General features: G+C 45.4%; 1 protein-coding gene across 3 annotated transcripts in view; it reads left to right on the top strand.

Annotated features, from left to right (window-relative positions):
* The first annotated feature begins 1364 nt into the window (after positions 1 to 1364).
* Positions 1365 to 19608, top strand: part of LOC143793224 (uncharacterized) — a 420556-nt gene continuing 402312 nt past the window's right edge. For all 3 annotated transcript variants that reach the window (XM_077280004.1, XM_077280005.1, XM_077280006.1), the window contains exon 1: positions 1365 to 1913. In XM_077280004.1, the coding sequence (XP_077136119.1) occupies positions 1502 to 1913 (412 nt within the window). In that variant the 5' untranslated portion in view covers positions 1365 to 1501. The remainder of the gene's footprint in view (positions 1914 to 19608) is intronic.

The following is a 19608-nucleotide window of genomic DNA, read 5'->3' on the forward strand; positions in this document are numbered from 1 at the left end:
CTGTATAGCATCCTTTCCTATCCCCCAATTCATTATAAGTCCATGTAGAGCATTATCTCCCACCCTCTATTCATTATTAGTCCCTGTACTATATATAATGTTCTCTCTCTCTCCATTATTCAAGTCCATGGATACCATACTTTCCCACCCCCCAATTAATTATAATCCCTTGTATAGCATCCCTCCACCCACTAATTCATTACAAGTCTCTGCATCCCTCTCACCACCATTGTGCTCTCTTCCACAGGGCATCACTTTTGTTCCTTACTCTGCTGGCCAGGTACTTTCTAAATAACACAGGCAGCGTGCTGACATCATTGCAATGTGAAGAGTCATGAGTCACAGAGAAAGCACGGGGCAGGACGCTGAAGACAGTTTCCTAGGCTCTGCTACTGCTTTCTACTGTAGGCTGTTGAGCTGCAGGAACGTTACTAGGGCACTGCTAATGATAAGGGCAATGGGACCCCAGGAGCTGCAGGCCACTAGCAGAAGGCCAGATTTCCCTCATTATAAGCCGCCCCTGCACACGTGGTATGGGACTCCTACCACCTTTGGGACACCCATGCAGCTGCATTCAGTATTAGCATTATGTTTGCCCCTGACAGTAGGGACTCTTAAATTTCAATTATTTTGCACACAATCTTCTTATATCTCAATAAGAGGAAATATCTTAGATTTCTTAATCATAACCATTCCAAAAGCTCTTGCTAGAAATGAGGAAAAGATAGGCTTCATATTAGGCCTCTTTCACACGGTACGTGTGGAGACAGTTTTCACATGTAGATCCATTCAAGCGAATGGGTCTGTGCACATGTCAGTGTGCTTCCATGGACTGTGTGTCCATGGGTAAAACACGGCTGACGTGTCCATTTTTTACTGGCAGCACGGACCGTAAAATATCCCACAAGCGGGCACACGGATGGCATACTGGAAAGTCATCTGTGTGACATACCGGTGCCTGGGAAGCAGCAGTACAGTAAGCGCTGTTCCCTGTGTCGGGTGCTGAAGACCACTTTCATCATTCTAACTGTACCGCCGTTTGCCTGGCATCAGTGCGTGTGGTACTGATGCAGCACACGGGTTGCACACGGTTGCCACACGTGTGCTGCAAGTATTACACACACTGACACTGATATCTCCAGTACTGTTTTTTTCTGGATGTGTGAAACCGGCATTACAGGGATTTGGAATTTTTCTACTAGTGTGCGCACTCAGTTATATTCATATCATTTCATTAGGTTGATTATGCCTTAACCTTCTCTCAAATGCTGTTTCATTTCCTCCTCTCTGGCTTTGGACACACCCAGGTAATTACACTCTGGGTTTATAACTTGTTTTCATCATACGCTTCTTTTTCCCATTGAGAATGTTTGTATCTCTACAGCATCGATAAGAACTGATACAAGACATTAGTGAATGCTTATACTTACACAGTCTAATCCACACAGAAGCTGTTACAAGACCTGAGAAGAACAGAAAGCTGATCATTTCCTGGTTTAGTATGGCTACTACTACAAAAAGACCGAAGATTCAGGAGAAATCTCCTCACCATGTCTGGTTACGACTGTGTGACCCATTTATCCGTACTGATGGAAATCTGATTTGTCCTATCATCAAAGCTGAAACCTCAATTCGTGTGCTTTTCAGACTACAAGAAAAAACTCTTGAGAATATTTTACATAACGTGAATCATGAAACTGGATTACAAAAGCAAGAGATAAAAACTTCCAACACAGATTTACAGATGAATCTTTTTATTCATTGTGTATCTCCCAATATTATCAATGAGGAAAAATTAAACCAGTTTAAGGAAAGACTAATATTCCACTTATCAAAGAACACGTCAGTAACATCTGTTTTAATTGATCAAGTGGATAATACAGAAGACGTTATCCCGCAACCTATGATTTCAGGTAAGTTTTTGATAATTGATTGTAGTTGGTAATTTGATGCTCAAATTAATAATGTCATGGAAGTCAAACACAAAAATATCAGATTGCAAATAACTGGAAACAGTTACAGGAAAACTGTATAAAAGAAAAATATGACATATCAATATGTGGTCATGGTGAATGTGACATGGAGACGTCTCTATTTGCACAGAACAAAAATGTACCAAAATAGATATAGAAAATAACAGTTCCAACAGACCAAGCATAGCGATTTGGGCAAAAAACAACAGGCTAACATCCTGTTGCCGGATGTGATGTATTCAGTTTTGTGCCAAAAATCTGAGATTAACAGAGTTGTATTGTCTGGAGAGCTTGTGAAGCAAATAAAAAAAAAAAACATTAACCCTATATTATCCAATTTAGAGTTAGTTCATTAGTAGTGTTGAGCGATACCTTCCGATATGCAAAGGTATCGGTATCAGATTGGATCGGCCGATATCCAAAAAATATCGGATGTCGCCGATACCGATACCCGTTACCAATGCATATCAATGGGACACAAAATATCGGAATGGTTCCCAGGGTCTGAAGGAGAGGAAACTCTCCTTCAGGCCCTGGGATCCATATTCATGTAAAAAATAAATAATAAAAATAAAAAATATTGATATACTCACCCCTCCGGCGGCCCCTGCTCTTAGCGGTGCCTCCGTTCCTAAGAATGCCGAGTTAAGGACCTTCGATGACGTCGCGGCTTGTGATTGGTTGCGTGACCGCTCATGTGACCGCTCACGCGACCAATCACAAGCCGCGACGTCATCAAAGGTCCTTCACTCCCTGCATTCTTAGGAACGGAGGCACCGCCAAGAGCAGGGGCCGCCGGAGGGGTGAGTATATCAATATTTTTTATTTTTATTATTTATTTTTTACATGAATATGGATCCCAGGGCCTGAAGGAAACCATACGCACCGCACACTTCCGATTCCGATATCGCAAAAATATCGGAACTCGGTATCGGAATTCCGATACAGCAAATATTGGCCGATACCCGATATTTGCAGTATCGGAATGCTCAACACTATTCATTAGGGTTCAGTTCTTTAACCCCTTAACACTATTTAATGCATATATCTGTCATGAGCACATATCAGTTAGTGCACCACAACAAATATGTGCATCATGCTGATTGCATGGTAGCGCTTCTGTACCCATGTGATGAGTAATAGGTGCCTGAGTGGTACCTGCTCAGATCAGCAGTCACATTGACAGAGGCACATTAGGAGCTTGACTTTTGGATATGGGCTGGACCCACTCCATCTTAAAACCACCATAACTACTGTAAACCTAGGTACTAAAATAAATACACAAAACACATTATTTTGGTTGTCAAAATGGCCACAGCTTTTATTCAAATCACAGGATTAAATAATCACAGTAGGAGTCAGGTGGAGTGCTAGTACATTGGGATTCACAAGTACTGCGATATCCCCAGCTGTCTGACATACAGCACCAGGACAGACAGCCATAAAGGGGCAGCACACACTGGCTTGCCATTCAAGCAGAGCCAGTAAACTTTCAGGGCACCAATGACCCTTTTATCCTCACTCCTGTGCTTAACCACTGTGCCCGCCCCTGATTGATGTTACCATTACAACGTCCTTGAGGCTGGCCACTAAAGCCGAGCCTGCTCACCACCATGAGGTTTTACATCTATTAGTTAAAATGAGTCCACCTTAACTTGTCTGCAACTTCCACCTGACTCCTAAACCGCAAAGCCGTGACGGGTTATAAATTCCAAGTCTCATTTGACACTTTTTTTTTTTATAACTAAGTCATTTTTGTAAACTTAAAAACTAGAAGTCCCTGCAAAAGCATTAATGAGACTAAACTTGGCAAACCTCCGCCTCACAAAGAGTCATCCTACAGCGCTCAGGCAAGGAAAAAACCCCTGTGGAGGAAACCTCTAGGGAACCATGGCTGAAGGATTGCCCTTCCCTTGGGCTTAGAAGGTTACTGCAAATAATAACTCTTTATAGCCAATATACAATTGAACCTGGTACAAGATATACAATGACAAATTCAAAAGTACAATAAAGCATTTATCATTATACAAGCAATAATTACAAAGTTTTAGGACAGAGATTATAAACAGGGCGGGTAATGTTTCCTCCTGTCCATCCTGTGAGAGAAAGAGGGAGAGCCAGAGTTGCCTCCCCTATATAAGCCCCACCCTCACTGTAATACACCAGGCACAAACATCTAAACTCCTTCCTCTTAAAGCAACACCACTCTTGTTTAAAATCTACACCGCAATACAAAAAGCTGCAGGAGTTCTCGGTCCACCCATCCCCAAGTCATGTCCACCTCCGTCTAGTCTCCGGTGGTTTCTTGACAGAGGGAGAGCGCTACCTTTGTCATATAATCAGCATCCCCATAGCAAGATTATAGGGTGATGAAGAGTTGCTATGGCAACTGAAACCCTGACAGCCTATCAGTAAAACACTGACAGGATATTGTAAAACACAGCAATACTCGCAGTGTGCTTCTAATTCGATCGTAAAATCGCATGTTCAAGTCTCCTTGGGGGACTATTAAATGTTGTAAAAAAAGTTTAAGTGTTTAAAGGAAATGTCTGATAATATTATTAACCTGCAGTTATATGGTTAATAAGCAGATTAATTGCATTATGAATGTGCCTGGCAGCCCTTTATTTCCTCTGGGTGTCACCAGTGTTCAATCATGCAATTGTAATAGAGTGCAGGGTTGAGTATGTCACCACGGAACAGACAGACCAACTGTTGAGGGGAATTTATTAACAGGAGGAAGATTCTCCTCGCAGGCAGTAAACAGGGGGTTAATAGAGGTAAATCAAACAGTAAACAGTTAAGCGAAAACAAAAGGGTTAACGAGTGTTCTTGTAACTTATCAGTCCAGGGAGGTCCTGACTGGAGGGTCCTAATTCCAGCATGGATACAAATCACCAGCAGAGTCCACTTTCATGTACTCACAAGATGCAGTCTTTAGCTTTTACAGCACAGCCAGGAATCAGGGGCTCCACACTGTTAATTCTCTCACCAAGAATCACAGTCTCTGTACGGATACTGCGGGGACCAGGGGATCGAAGTCTCTTCTCTGTTTCCTGGGAACTGGAAACTTCGGGGTTAAGACTTTTCTCCCAGTGAAGCTGCAAGCAGGAAGTCACACAGCTACTCAGCTGCGAGTCTCTGTACACCAGGCTCAGGCTGACAGTCTCTCTCTCTCTCTGCAGCAAGAATACACACACACACTGAGCAGTTTCCTTAGTCACACTCAGGGGTCCTGGCTTGTCAGTGCGGTCACCGGGGCTGCGAGCTCAGGTCACTGTAAGGGGATACGTCGTCTCTTATTATGGAGGCTTCCAAGTCCCCACTCTCACTCAAGCCTTAATGCCCTCACGGGGAGCACTCTGTCATAGGGAGCGCGGCGCTGCAGCCTGCTTTCTCTCTAGAACGCTGTCCCCTCTCTCTGGCGCGCTCTGCTCTCCCGCACTTTTCCGACCACGCCCCCCTCTCTTCCTCTCTCCCCCAGCCGTCACATGGTCCCTTCTGTCAAGGGCAGAAAGTCTTCCCCCCCCCCGACAACCCAGCTGTCTGACCAAGTGGTTCCAGGTAAGGAGCAGGGAAAGCAACCTCCTTACACAATCATTGCTCACAGCACTGAGCACACGCCGGCACTGACTTATGTAATAACCCAGAAGGGGCCATTACAAACATTTCTACATTCATAGGAGCCTGTGGAATAATTTTTGCTTGAATGTATTGCCTGGTGTCATTCTGTCAGATTAAATGTAAATTGTTGCCACTGGAGATGGCGGTACAAAATGTCGGCAAAGGACTGTATTGTCTAATCATCATCTTCTATAGTTTGGTCAATTATGGTGACCAGAGAGAGAGAGAGTTCGCAGTTGAAGAAAGTCAGGCCCGACTAGAGGTGAGCAATAAGGACAAAGGCTGCTAGGATTGAGTACCTTGTCAGACAGTTTTTTCAGAGCCCTGACAACAGAAGAAATATAAAGGCAAGTTCCTGCCTCATGCTAGGAATCTAAATACAGAACCCAGATAAGTCTGGACACTGGCGAATGACACTCAGCATCCTGCCTGCTATAGTAAGTAGTTCAACAGACCAAGGGTATAACCCTAAAGCTACAGAGCCCATTGCAGCAAGACCAAACCTCAGCTACAGATTTGCCATATAATAATAATATTTTTATTTATATAGTGCCAACATATTCCCCAGCACTTTACAGTTTGCACACACATAATCATCCCTGTCCCTAATGGGGATCACAATCTACATTCCATATCCGTATGTCGTTGGAATGTGGGAGGAAACTGGAGAACCCTGAGGAAACCCATGCAAACACTTGGAGAACATACAAATAGTATCAGTCCAGTTGCATAGCTCCCAACCATCCTGGATTCAGTGGGATTGTCCCTCTACATCAGAGTTTGGTCCTAGCTTCTAATACTCATCTGTCTTCGATGGCTTTATCTCTCCATAGCTCCTCCTCAGGGGAGGGCCGGATTTGTCTCTTCAGTGCATAAATTAAATTATAATATTCACTTATTCTCCCTCCTGAAATCGGTCTGTTACTCAAACTCGCAGGCTCTACTATCTATGAGCCATGTAAGCCTAAGGACTGGGCTGGGGGTACCTTCCTTGTGCCAGGTCTGGAATTGTCAGGGCTGTCACCTCTGTTGTCTGGGGGAAAGCTTATGGGACCGGACCTCGACTTGCATCTGGGAGCAGGGGGTGTGGCCAAGCTAAAAACGCCACAGTGCCTGCGGATGCGGTCAGACTTGGCGGGAACAGACAGCGAGCAGCAGGGAGAAGTGAGTGCTCTGTCCCTCGAGCATGGCCACCATGCAGGCCTGCACCCAAGCATCCCCGCAGAGACTGTGCACAGAGACATACAGTGTGCCTGCAGATCCAGACAGAGCAAAGCACCGAACACTTCGGGCCCATGACTACGGCACGTGAGCCACCTGAGAGACATCGGGTGTGTGACTTATCTGCGTCCTGACCCCCGGGTGTATATTTGCCGAGCCACATTAGGCTCAAACACTGCTGTGGCCCATACCTGCTCTGCTGTTTCAGTATATGGACTAAAAGCTCAGCACAGGGTAACAGAGACTAACCGCTGCCGCCGGAATACGGACCATCGTTAACTCCAGGACTTCACCGGACCAACCCAGCGCCAGCTGTTGTTGATGCCACCGCTTGACTTGCAACCCCCACAGCCTGAAACCCAAATAACTGGATAAGTAACCCTACCAGAACTGTTACCCCTACTATATCCGTTGTTCCTTCAACCAGCATATGCTTTTACATCTGAACTGTTTATTTCCCCCATTTAACTGTTTGTTTCCTGTGTTCAGTAAATTAGTTGACTCTTGCTCTGTCTCTTGTCCTTCACTGCATCCCGCAACCTGCTCACAGCCACAGACCGCAATGATACATGTAGGAGAATTTGATCATCTTGACTTCTATTCCAGACAGCGAACCCAGGGGCATATTATACATGTCCATTGAGATACATTGTATAAAACAATGTATTTCTATGTTCCCTGTAGTGAAGAGCACAAGTGATTGTTTCTCGACTTTGCCTAGGGTGCTCAGGTATACACAATGCTCAAGTGACATGTTCGTATCACAACGGCTGCATGTTTCACTTCTGTTAGCCATAAAACATGTGGGCTTTGCCTGACAAACACGGGCATACCCAAGTCCCCTAGGCAAACTCGAGTAACGAGCACTGGCACTCATCACTATTTCCCTGTATGCTGAGATGAAGAAAAAGTGAGGTTTTTTTTGTGCCTATAAAACTACTAAAAATAAAAAAAAACAATTATAAAAATGTCATTTTTGTGAGTCTCCCATGTAATCAAAACCAACAACCTTCAACATTACAGGCAGGAGATAAAGCTATTGAGAGACACACACTGTGGTGATGTAATGAGGAGAATTTTCTGTACTTGATCTGCATTGCAGCCACTTTCTGTATAAGCAGATTGTACTGATACACTACTATGTAAGTGCAGCGGCCCAGAGTCCTGGTCGTTGCAGTACTGTGGCTCCGCCACTATGGGGAGCTATGGTACGTCCGATGGCACTGAAGGAGCTCATCTGATCAGGTATCACAGACACCAATACACCTCACAGCTGGGCCTCCGGGGGGGAGCTAAGGGTGCTATTCATTAGGCCACTCCCCCACCATAGTGGGTAAACTGGGGGTCAGGCAGGAAGTTAGAGAGAGAAGCTGACTGGGTCGGAACCAGGCAACACCTTGTGGCAGAGGGTGTTGTAGGGGAAGCGACAGTAGGGTCTCTGTCAGGGGTGGGATCCTGACAGAGGCTTGGCAACGAGAAGGAAAGTAACGGGACCGTGCCTGCACTGAGAAGCGGCGGTGCCCTAAGGAAGGATAAGAAGAGAGATATATTGTGCTGAGTGAGAAACGAGATCGAAGCAATAGGAGAATACCAGTAGGGGTGATGCTGTGAGAAGAAGGCAACATCCTACTGAGGCGCATTACCGGTGGCCGGAACGCCGAGGGAGTATTTCAATAGACAGCTTCAAGCACTACTCTAAGAAGCGGCAGGACAGTCAGTCTCAGGCGGGCTGTCTCACCTAAATCACCTATGAAGTCTTGGGAGGCAATTGCGGGAGAGGGGCATCTCTAGGGTCCTGGAAGAACTCCAGGCCTACCCGACAAACGGGTGCCGTTCTAACTGTAACATCAGGAAGGGACGGAAGATTAGCAGAAGATCAGTTAATCGAATTGTTGTGAGGGAACTTAAGAAACAGACACAACAGTTGTGGGGTACTTTCCGTAAGCATAGCAGGGAAGGACTACAACACATAGCGCTAAGAAGGAAGGCACTGATTTCCACCTGTGAAGTGAACTCTGGAGGTGCCATTAGACCGGCCGGACTTGCGCAGCCTGGTGAACCATATTCTGGACTGAGGACTCAGAGATCTCCAGTAAAGAGGTAAAGAGACTGCAACCTGGTGTCCTCGTTATTTACCGCGACCTGCACCCCACAACAGCACCGCTACACTACCACTATCGACTACTATCACCCAGACTCGGACTGTAGCGCCCCACGGCAGGGTCACGGACCGGGCCTAGCCACCGTGACAACCCCAGAACTGGACAGAGACTCCCAGAGGCCCGGCTCCGGGTACCCCTCGGCCCTGCGGTGGTGGGGGGCGCCGCAAAACTTGGCGTCACGAACAGGATCTACTTAAGCCTGACGAATCAGGTCATGTGTGCCTTGGAACTGTGATTTATTGTGCTTGGACTGTGCTTTATTACAAGGACTGTGTGTTGCCACTTGCTGCCATAAGTTCCCGCCAAAACCGCCGCCATTACAGCGCTAAGGAGAGCGCAGGAGAAGAAGAAGGGCGTGGAAGTGGGCGTGAGCAAGCTGAAGAGCGCGAAAGACAATGGCCGCCCAGTCTAAGTATTTCTGTGCAGTGAGGACGTGTCTGTCAGCAGCCGAGATCCGCCTCCTCATCCTCAATGGGGGGCGGAGGCAGAGAAAACGAAACCGCCCACGAAGGAGAGAGCGGGAAAAAGACCAGGAAGTGACCCACGTGGAGGACGCCATGGCCAGCAGCTCTGAGGCCGAAAGCGGGGTGGAAGCGGACGTCTCCCCTGACTACCCGGATGAGCGTGCCGGCCAGTTCTCCGAGGACAACACCAGATTCGTGAGAGCTGAGATGGAGGACTTATTAAACCAGCTCCTTCAACTGAATGTGAGGGTCCAGGCTTCACACCCGGTGGCGCTGAAAGAGAGTCCCCGGACATCGGACCCACCGCTGCCGGAATTGTTGTCGGAGTTCCCGCCGATGGAGCCAGCAGAACCCGTTGCAGAGGGAGAGCCTACACTGACTGGTGAGTCCGCCGACCCTGCCCCACCAGAAGAAGATGTGCTAGTGGGCCCCGTTGCAGCACCCCCTCACCCTGGGACCCACAAGCTCCAACGCCTGTTACCCTGGGAGGAGGCCACGGGCATGAAACACCGCATGAGGGCCCCGATTACGCCAGTCACCCTGTCATGCGGGACCCGTGCGGAGCGCACGGTATACCGCTGGGTGAATCCCGGGTCTGATCTCATGGGATTCCCCGGGGTGCAGACACAAGAAGGGGAGATGGTGCAGGCCTTGAGCTGGGAGGCATATCAGGTTCAGCTGGAGCAGCGGTGGAAGGAGGAGCACCAGGCGTACCAGGCCAAGCAGGAGGCGTACCATCAGAAAGACTTAGCCGTTAAGGACCGGGCCCGCAAGGACCCCACCGCTCACCAGGCCCCGCGCAGGCAGGGCATTGTCACCACCTTTAAGCTCCGAGGAGGCTGGGGCTTTATTAAAGAACCGGGGCTGTATGCGGAGGTCTTTGTTAACCGCCGGGACGTGGAGTCACACCTTCGAGAGGGTCACCCTGATCGAGACCTCTATCCGGGAGACAGCGTTACTTATACCAGGCATTTTGGGGAGAAGGGGTGGTTTGCTCTGAACGTCCACAAGGAAAAACCGTCCCCTGTAGCCACAGTGCCGCCTTGTGGCCGCTCTCTGACCACCGCCCAGACCACCGGTACCCTGGTAAAGACCATGACTTGCAGTATTGCCACCACTACTGCTGTGGTGGCCCAGGAGGTACTGTCTCCAACGGCCGGTGTTCCTATTGCCTTAAAGCGGAAAACGGTGGGGACACAGACCCTCATTGCCGCACACGATCTGGTTGTGCAACAGACCCAAACCCTACGGGTTCACTCTCTGTCCTCGGTAACACATTATTAACTCTTCTTAACTTTCTATGGAGGACTCAGGGTCTACCTTCTATCCCCATTACCTTATCAACATTATTAACTATTTCCTTATATCATCAACCTTCATTACTACTTTCTTACTTCCGACTATGCAGGACACTCTGTCTACCCCTACGGGCCCACTGCATCTTTCTTCTAGTTCTCACACTTTCTTCTAAGGAACATTATCAACATTTCTTTTTACAGTTAACCATTTCAATACACATAACTTTTACACGTAAGCATTATCATTTTTTTTACTTTAAGCAGTATCATCGCATTACTGTTCTGAAACAGTATCAAACATAAGTACACTTTCGGCGTCCCCTTTAAGAGGGAACCAAGTCTTTATGAGGTAGCACTTCTTCTCTAGCTACCAGTCCTTTCTCAGCAAAAGCTCCAGTATGGTATCTTCGCAAAGAGTCTTTAAGTAAAACCAGTAGGAAAGGTATCTTCACAAAGAGTCTTTAAGTAAAACCAGTAGGAAACACCCTTAACCCCTTCACCACCAAGGGTGGTTTGCACGTTAATGACCGGGCCAATTTTTACAATTCTGACCACTGTCCCTTTATGAGGTTATAACTCTGGAACGCTTCAACGGATCTTGGCGATTCTGACATTGTTTTCTCGTGACATATTGTACTTCATGTTAGTGGTAAAATTTCTTCGATATAACTTGCGTTTATTTGTGAAAAAAATGAATATTTGGCGAAAATTTTGAAAATTTCGCAATTTTCCAACTTTGAATTTTTATGCCCTTAAATCACAGACATATGTCACACAAAATACTTAATAAATAACATTTCCCACATGTCTACTTTACATCAGCACAATTTTGGAACCAAAATTTTTTTTTGTGACGGAGTTATAAGGGTTAAAAGTTGACCAGCAATTTCTCATTTTTACAACACCATTTTTTTTTAGGGACCACATCTCATTTGAAGTCATTTTGACGGGTCTATATGATAGAAAATACCCAAGTGTGACACCATTCTAAAAACTGCACCCCTCAAGGTACTCAAAACCACTTTCAAGAAGTTTATTAACCCTTCAGGTGTTTCACAGGAATTTTTGGAATGTTTAAATAAAAATGAACATTTAACTTTTTTTCACACAAAATTTATTTCAGCTCCAATTTGTTTTATTTTACCAAGGGTAACAGGAGAAAATAGACCCCAAAAGTTGTTGTGCAATTTGTCCTGAGTACGCTGATACCCCATATGTGGGGGTAAACCATTGTTTGGGCGCAGGGCAGAGCTCGGAAGGGAAGGAGCGCCATTTGACTTTTCAATGCAAAATTGACTGGAATTGAGATGGGACGCCATGTTGCATTTAGAGAGCCCTTGATGTGCCTAAACATTGAAACCCCTAACAAGTGACACCATTTTGGAAAGTAGACCCCCTAAGGAACTTATCTAGATGTGTGGTGAGCACTTTGACCCAACAAGTGCTTTACAGAAGTTTATAATGCAGAGCCGTAAAAATAAAAAATCATATTTTTTCACAAAAATGATCTTTTCACCCCCATTTTTTTATTTCCCCAAGGGTAAGAGAAGAAATTAGACCACAAAAGTTGTTGTGCAATTTGTCCTGAGTACGACGATACCCCATATGTGGGTGTAAACCATTGTTTGGGCGCATAGCAGAGCTCAGAAGGGAAGAAGCGCTATTTTACTTTTCAATGCAAAATTGACTGGAATTAAGATGGGATGCCATGTTGCGTTTGGAGAGCCCCTGATGTGCCTAAACATTAAACCCCCCCCACAAGTGACACCATTTTGGAAAGTAGACCCCCTAAGGAACTTATCTAGATGTGTTTTGAGAGCTTTGAAGCCCCAAGTGTTTCACTACAGTTTATAACGCAGAGCCGTGAAAATAAAAATTATTTTTTTTTTCACAAAAATGATTTTTTTAGCCCCCAGTTTTGTATTTTCACAAGGGTATCAGGATAAATTGGACCCCAAAAGTTGTTGTCCAATTTGTCTGGAGTACGCTGATACCCCCTATGTGGGGGGGAACCACTGTTTGGGCGCATGACAGAGCTCGGAAGGGAAGGAGCGCCATTTGGAATGCAGACTTAAATGGATTGGTCTGCAGGCGTCACGTTGCATTTGCAGAGCCCCTGATGTACCCAAACAGTACAAACCCCCCACAAGTGACCCCATATTGGAAACTAGACCCCCCAAGGAACTTATCTAGATGTGTTGTGAGAACTTTGAACCCCCAAGTGTTTCACTACAGTTTACAACGCAGAGCCGTGAAAATAAAACATATTTTTTTTCCCACAAAAATGATTTTTAGCCCCCCAAATTTTTATTTTCCCAAGGATAACAAGAGAACTTGGACCCCAGAAGTTGTTGTTCAATTTGTCCCTAGTACGCTGATACCCCATATGTTGGGGTAAACCCCTTTTTGGACGCACGGGAGAGCTCGGAAGGGAAGGAGCACTGTTTTACTTTTTCAACGCAGAATTGGCTGGAATTGAGATTGGACGCCATGTCGCGTTTGGAGAGCCCCTAATGTGCCTGAACAGTGGAAACTCCCCAATTCTACCTGAAACCCTACCCCTAACCTCACCCCTAACTGTTTACTGAACATTTTCTGACAGTCATAAGTGCCACGTATATAAGTGCCACGTATATAAGTGCCACGTTATTTAAGAGCCACGTTATTTAAGAGCCACGATATTTAAGTGCCACGATATTTTAGTGTCACGTATTTCAGTGCCACGTATTTCAGGCACTGAAAAATACGTGGCACGTAAATACTTCAGTGCCACGATATTTCAGTGCCACGATATTTCAGTGCCACGATATTTCAGTGCCACGATATTTCAGTGCCACGATATTTCAGTGCCACGATATTTCAGTGCCACGATATTTCAGTGCCACGTATTCCAGGCACTTAAATACGTGGCACTTAAATACGTGGCACTTAAATACGTGGCCACGTATTTAAGTGCCACGTATTTAAGTGCCACGTATTTAAGTGCCACGTATTTTTCAGTGCCTGGAATACGTGGCACTGAAATATCGTGGCACTGAAATATCGTGGCACTGAAGTATTTACGTGCCACGTATTTTTCAGTGCCTGAAATACGTGGCACTTAAATACGTGGCACTTAAATACGTGGCACTTAAATACGTGGCACTTAAATACGTGGCACTTAAATACGTGGCACTTAAATACGTGGCACTTAAATACGTGGCACTTAAATACGTGGCACTTAAATACGTGGCACTTAAATACGTGGCACTTAAATACGTGGCACTTAAATACGTGGCCACTGAAATATCGTGGCACTTATATACGTATATACACGTATATTTCAGTGCCACGTATTTCAGTGCCACGTATTTCAGTTTAGGGGTAGGGTTAGGGGTAGGGTTAGGGTTTTTTGTTTTTTTCTTGTTTTCTTGTGTTTTTCTATAAAAACGCATGCGTTTTACCGCGTTTACATGCATTTTTTCACACATGTGGTTTTTTAAAAAAAACGCATGCAGATAAAAACGCAAGTGTGAAACCAGACTAAAAGACGCTTTTTATAGCAAAAAAGTTTTTGCGTTACCACATTTTGAGACCTGTAATTTTTCCACATTTTGCTCCACAGAGTCATGTGAGGTCTTGTTTTTTGCGGGACGAGTTGACGTTTTTATTGGTAACATTTTCGGACACGTGACCATTTTTTATCACTTTTTATTCCGATTTTTGTGAGGCAGAATAACCAAAAACCAGCTATTCATGAATTTCTTTTGGGTGAGGCGTTTATACCGTTCTGCGCTTGGTAAAATTGATAAAGCAGTTTTATTCGTCGGGTCAGTACGATTACAGCGATACCTCATTTATATCATTTTTTTATGTTTTGACGCTTTTATACGATAAAAACTATTTTATAGAAAAAATAATTATTTTGGCATCGCTTTATTCTGAGGACTATAACTTTTTTTTTTTTTTTGCTGATGATGCTGTATGGCAGCTCGTTTTTTGCGGGACAAGATGACACTTTCAGCGGTAACATGGTTATTTATATCCGTCTTTTTGATCGCGTGTTATTCCACTTTTTGTTCGGCGGTATGGTAATAAAGCGTTGTTTTTTGCCTCGTTTTTTTTTTTTTTCTTACGGTGTTTACTGAAGGGGTTAACTAGTGGGCCAGTTTTATAGGTTGGGTCGTTACGGACGCGGCGATACTAAATATGTGTACTTTTATTGTTTTTGTTTGTTTTTTTTAGATAAAGAAATGTATTTATGGGAATAATATTTTTTTTTTTATTATTATTTATTTAGGAATTTTTTTTATTTTTTTTTACACATGTGGAAATTTTTTTTTTTACTTTTTTACTTTGTCCCAGGGGGGGACATCACAGATCGCAGATCTGATAGTGTGCACAGCACTCTATCAGATCTGCGATCATACTTTCATCGGAGCAGGCTGCAGCTTTCATCTGCAGCCTGCTCCGACCCGGAAGTGCTCCCTGCAGGACCCGGATACAGCCCCTCGGCCATTTTGGATCCGGGGCCTGCAGGGAGAAGACGTTCGGTACGAGGTGAGTACATCACCTTGTACCGATCGTCTCAGGGAAGCCCGCAGGGAGCCCCCTCCCTGCGCGATGCTTCCCTGTACCGCCGGTACACCGCGATCATGTTTGATCGCGGTGTGCCGGGGGTTAATGTGCCGGGGGCGGTCCGTGACCGCTCCTGGCACATAGTGCCGGATGTCAGCTGCGATATGCAGCCGACACCCGGCCGCAATCGGCCGCGCTCCCCCCGTGAGCGCGGCCGATCGCGTATGACGTACTATCCCGTCGGCGGTCATGGGGGCCCACCCCACCTCGACGGGATAGTACGTCAAATGTCGGTAAGGGGTTAAGAAGGTGTAAACTATTTACAAGGAAGAGTTTGTATCATGCACTGTTCATGATTACTGCAGTTCTGGAAACGTGTGCAAAACTTTAGAGAAGTGTAAAGGTAGAAAAAGCAAAAACAAACAACAAGGATCCCGGGTCAACAAAGGGATCCATAAAAGGGGTTAGGTGGTAGGTCCTCTTAGGAGTCATATGTAGATGGCTCAGTGCTTCCAAAATCGAAAGTAATGTTATGTTCTATACCATGTATAGCAGCTGAAAAGGCAGTAGGTCCTGGCTGAACGGGACGGTCCTGTAATAGAAAGGAGAAGCAGTAGGTCTGGTGCTGATAGGACAGGCGGTCCTGCAGACTAAAGAAGGAGAATGTAAAGTTAAAAAGTACCTTATAATGTGATTATAGGAAGGTCTTTAGTGGATACAGAGTGTATGTCCTTAAAGGCAACGTTAAAGTATTGTTCAACAATTTTGCACTAGTAGAATACCCGGTTGGGTAACAGGAGTTATTTATAGCCTGTAATTTATTATGTTAACTATGTTTGTAACGTTCAAGTGTCCTTACCTCCCATAAAGGGAAGCCTGTTCAAGTATGCTTATGTTATTGCACTCAACCAAAATTGTATGTCTTTTTGCTCAACTTGTATTGTTGTTTTCTTCCCAGTCCCGGAGTACTGTGTTTAACCAGGGGGGAGTGCAGCGGCCCAGAGTCCTGGTCGTTGCAGTACTGTGGCTCCGCCACTATGGGGAGCTATGGTACGTCCGATGGCACTGAAGGAGCTCATCTGATCAGGTATCACAGACACCAATACACCTCACAGCTGGGCCTCCGGGGGGGAGCTAAGGGTGCTATTCATTAGGCCACTCCCCCACCATAGTGGGTAAACTGGGGGTCAGGCAGGAAGTTAGAGAGAGAAGCTGACTGGGTCGGAACCAGGCAACACCTTGTGGCAGAGGGTGTTGTAGGGGAAGCGACAGTAGGGTCTCTGTCAGGGGTGGGATCCTGACAGAGGCTTGGCAACGAGAAGGAAAGTAACGGGACCGTGCCTGCACTGAGAAGCGGCGGTGCCCTAAGGAAGGATAAGAAGAGAGATATATTGTGCTGAGTGAGAAACGAGATCGAAGCAATAGAAGAATACCAGTAGGGGTGATGCTGTGAGAAGAAGGCAACATCCTACTGAGGCGCATTACCGGTGGCCGGAACGCCGAGGGAGTATTTCAATAGACAGCTTCAAGCACTACTCTAAGCAGCGGCAGGACAGTCAGTCTCAGGCGGGCTGTCTCACCTAAATCACCTATGAAGTCTTGGGAGGCAATTGCGGGAGAGGGGCGTCTCTAGGGTCCCGGAAGAACTCCAGGCCTACCCGACAAACGGGTGCCGTTCTAACTGTAACATCAGGAAGGGACGGAAGATTAGCAGAAGATCAGTTAATCGAGTTGTTGTGAGGGAACTTAAGAAACAGACAACAGTTGTGGGGTACTTTCCGTAAGCATAGCAGGGAAGGACTACAACACATAGCGCTAAGAAGGAAGGCACTGATTTCCACCTGTGAAGTGAACTCTGGAGGTGCCATTAGACCGGCCGGACTTGCGCAGCCTGGTGAACCATATTCTGGACTGAGGACTCAGAGATCTCCAGTAAAGAGGTAAAGAGACTGCAACCTGGTGTCCTCGTTATTTACCGCGACCTGCACCCCACAACAGCACCGCTACACTACCACTATCGACTACTATCACCCAGACTCGGACTGTAGCGCCCCATGGCAGGGTCACGGACCGGGCCTAGCCACCGTGACAACCCCAGAACTGGACAGAGACTCCCAGAGGCCCGGCTCCGGGTACCCCTCGGCCCTGCGGCGGTGGGGGGCGCCGCATAAAATGCACAATGTATTTTTATTTTGGAGGGAGAATAAAAGATTTTTTTTCATCGTATAAAATTACTAAAATAAAAAACACTTGATAATGAAAAAAAATTGTAATTTTTAATGCATTTTTAAAAAATATTAAACATCACAAATCATTAAATAACACGGACATATTTGATGTCATCGTAATCATAACAACCCACACTTCACAGTGATTCAATTATTTATGGGGATCGGTAAAAGAAATTAAAAAAATGGCTTGATTAATTTTTTTCTCTATTAGGCTATGTGCACACGTTGCGGATTTTGCTGTGGATCCGAAGCGGATCTGCAGCTGCGGGTCCGCAGCAGCTTTCCATGCGTTTACAGTACAATGTAAACCTATGGAAAACGTAATCCGCAGTGCCCATGCTGTGGAAAAAAAACATGCGGAAGCGCTGCGAGTTACATTCCGCAGCATGTCAATTCTTTGTGCGGATTCCGCAGCGGTTTACACCTGCTCCTCAATAGGAATCCGCAGGTGTAAAACCGCAGGTGGAATTCGCATAAATTCTGCGGTAAATCCGCAGGTAAAAAGCAGTGCCTTTTACCTGCGTATTTATGAAATCTGCTGCGGAAAAATCCGCAGCCCTCAAAAATACGTGTGCACATACCTATAAACTAATGAAAAACCTAATAAAAATATAACTCTGAGGCCGTGTTCACTTGAGGTATAAATGCTGCGTTCTTTCTACTGCTTTTCTTCTGAAGGTGTCCTCACCACAAAATGCAATAACAATCTTTTCTGATTATTTTGTGTTTGCTGCGTTTCCTTTATGCGTTTCCCCCTTATTTGATGCAATGCTTTTTCAGAAGAAACCTATAGAGAAAAAATGCACCAAAACCACACAGTTCAGCACAGAGGGAGGAGATTTCATGAAATCACGTTCACTTTGCTGTACATTTTCTGCTGCTTTTTTTGTTTTTGCACAGAAATTCTGCTGCGTTTAACTGTTCAAGCAAAGTGGATGCGATTTCATGAAAACTGCGCCCTTTGTGGTCTAAACACACGACTGAACTGTGTGGTTTTGGTGCTTTTTTTTTCTCTCTTGTCTTCTATGTAGAGCCTAAAAAAAACAGAATTAAATCTTTTCTGTACTATGAAAGACACATTAAAAACACAGCTTCACATCTGCACCAGAAACGCATCAAATGAGGGGAAAAGGCCTAAAAAATAATCAGAGTAGATTGTAAGGCTGCCATCACACTAGCAGTATTTGGTCAGTATTTTACATCAGTATTTGTAAGCCAAAACCAGGAGTGGAACAATTAGAGGAAAAGTATAATAGGAACTGTGATGCAGCGACATCCTTGCTGTGCAGTGAGTAGGCAGTGACCCATGTAAAGTTCAAATAAAGTCTTGTTTATTTCATAGCATACTCACAAACCGAAAAATAAGTAAACAAGTCATTCGGTATGCAGCCGGGAAAAGTAACGACAGTCCACAATCCGTTGCAGTGAACGTATTACACCACCGTGTACGCTGGGGTGTCAGGCTTTTCAGGCTCTGCCTGGCCCGTGTTGCTCCCACGGAAAGAGCTCCTCATAAGTCTCCTGCTAGGTCTGACTCCCAGACCAATACTGACACACCCAAAATCTCTTGCAGGGTTTTTTTTCTTTCCTCCAGATTCTATGGCCATGGGCCACTATAAGATCTGGGCTGGAGGAAACGGACCGGCCCCACTACCTTCCTGCAGTTTGTTTAAAAAATAAAAGCCCATACCGGGTTTTCCTGAATAATTTCTGGGTCAAATAACTTGATCCAGTTCACACTCACTTTTATTCTTCCGTGTCTCACAGGCAAACCTGCTGTGAGCACAGGGCACTCCAGCGGATCTAATATGCTTCTAAGCACATCCTGGGGGATACATAGCGACCCTTGCATATGACACATGTCACTGCCTTACAGAACATATACACAACTTCTGAATTTATCACCCACTCCTGGTTTTGGCTTACAAATACTGATGTAAAATACTGACCAAATAATGCTAGTGTGACGGCAGCCTTATTGTGTAGTTTGGTGGGGTTATCTGCTGAAAACAAAAACAAAGTATTTTTGCCACTTGTGATTACGGCCTACATAAAGATTAGAAACTTCTGGCGGCTAT

The sequence above is a fragment of the Ranitomeya variabilis genome, chromosome 1 (genome assembly GCF_051348905.1).
Source record: "Ranitomeya variabilis isolate aRanVar5 chromosome 1, aRanVar5.hap1, whole genome shotgun sequence".
In the NCBI taxonomy this organism is placed as follows: Eukaryota; Metazoa; Chordata; class Amphibia; order Anura; family Dendrobatidae; genus Ranitomeya; species Ranitomeya variabilis.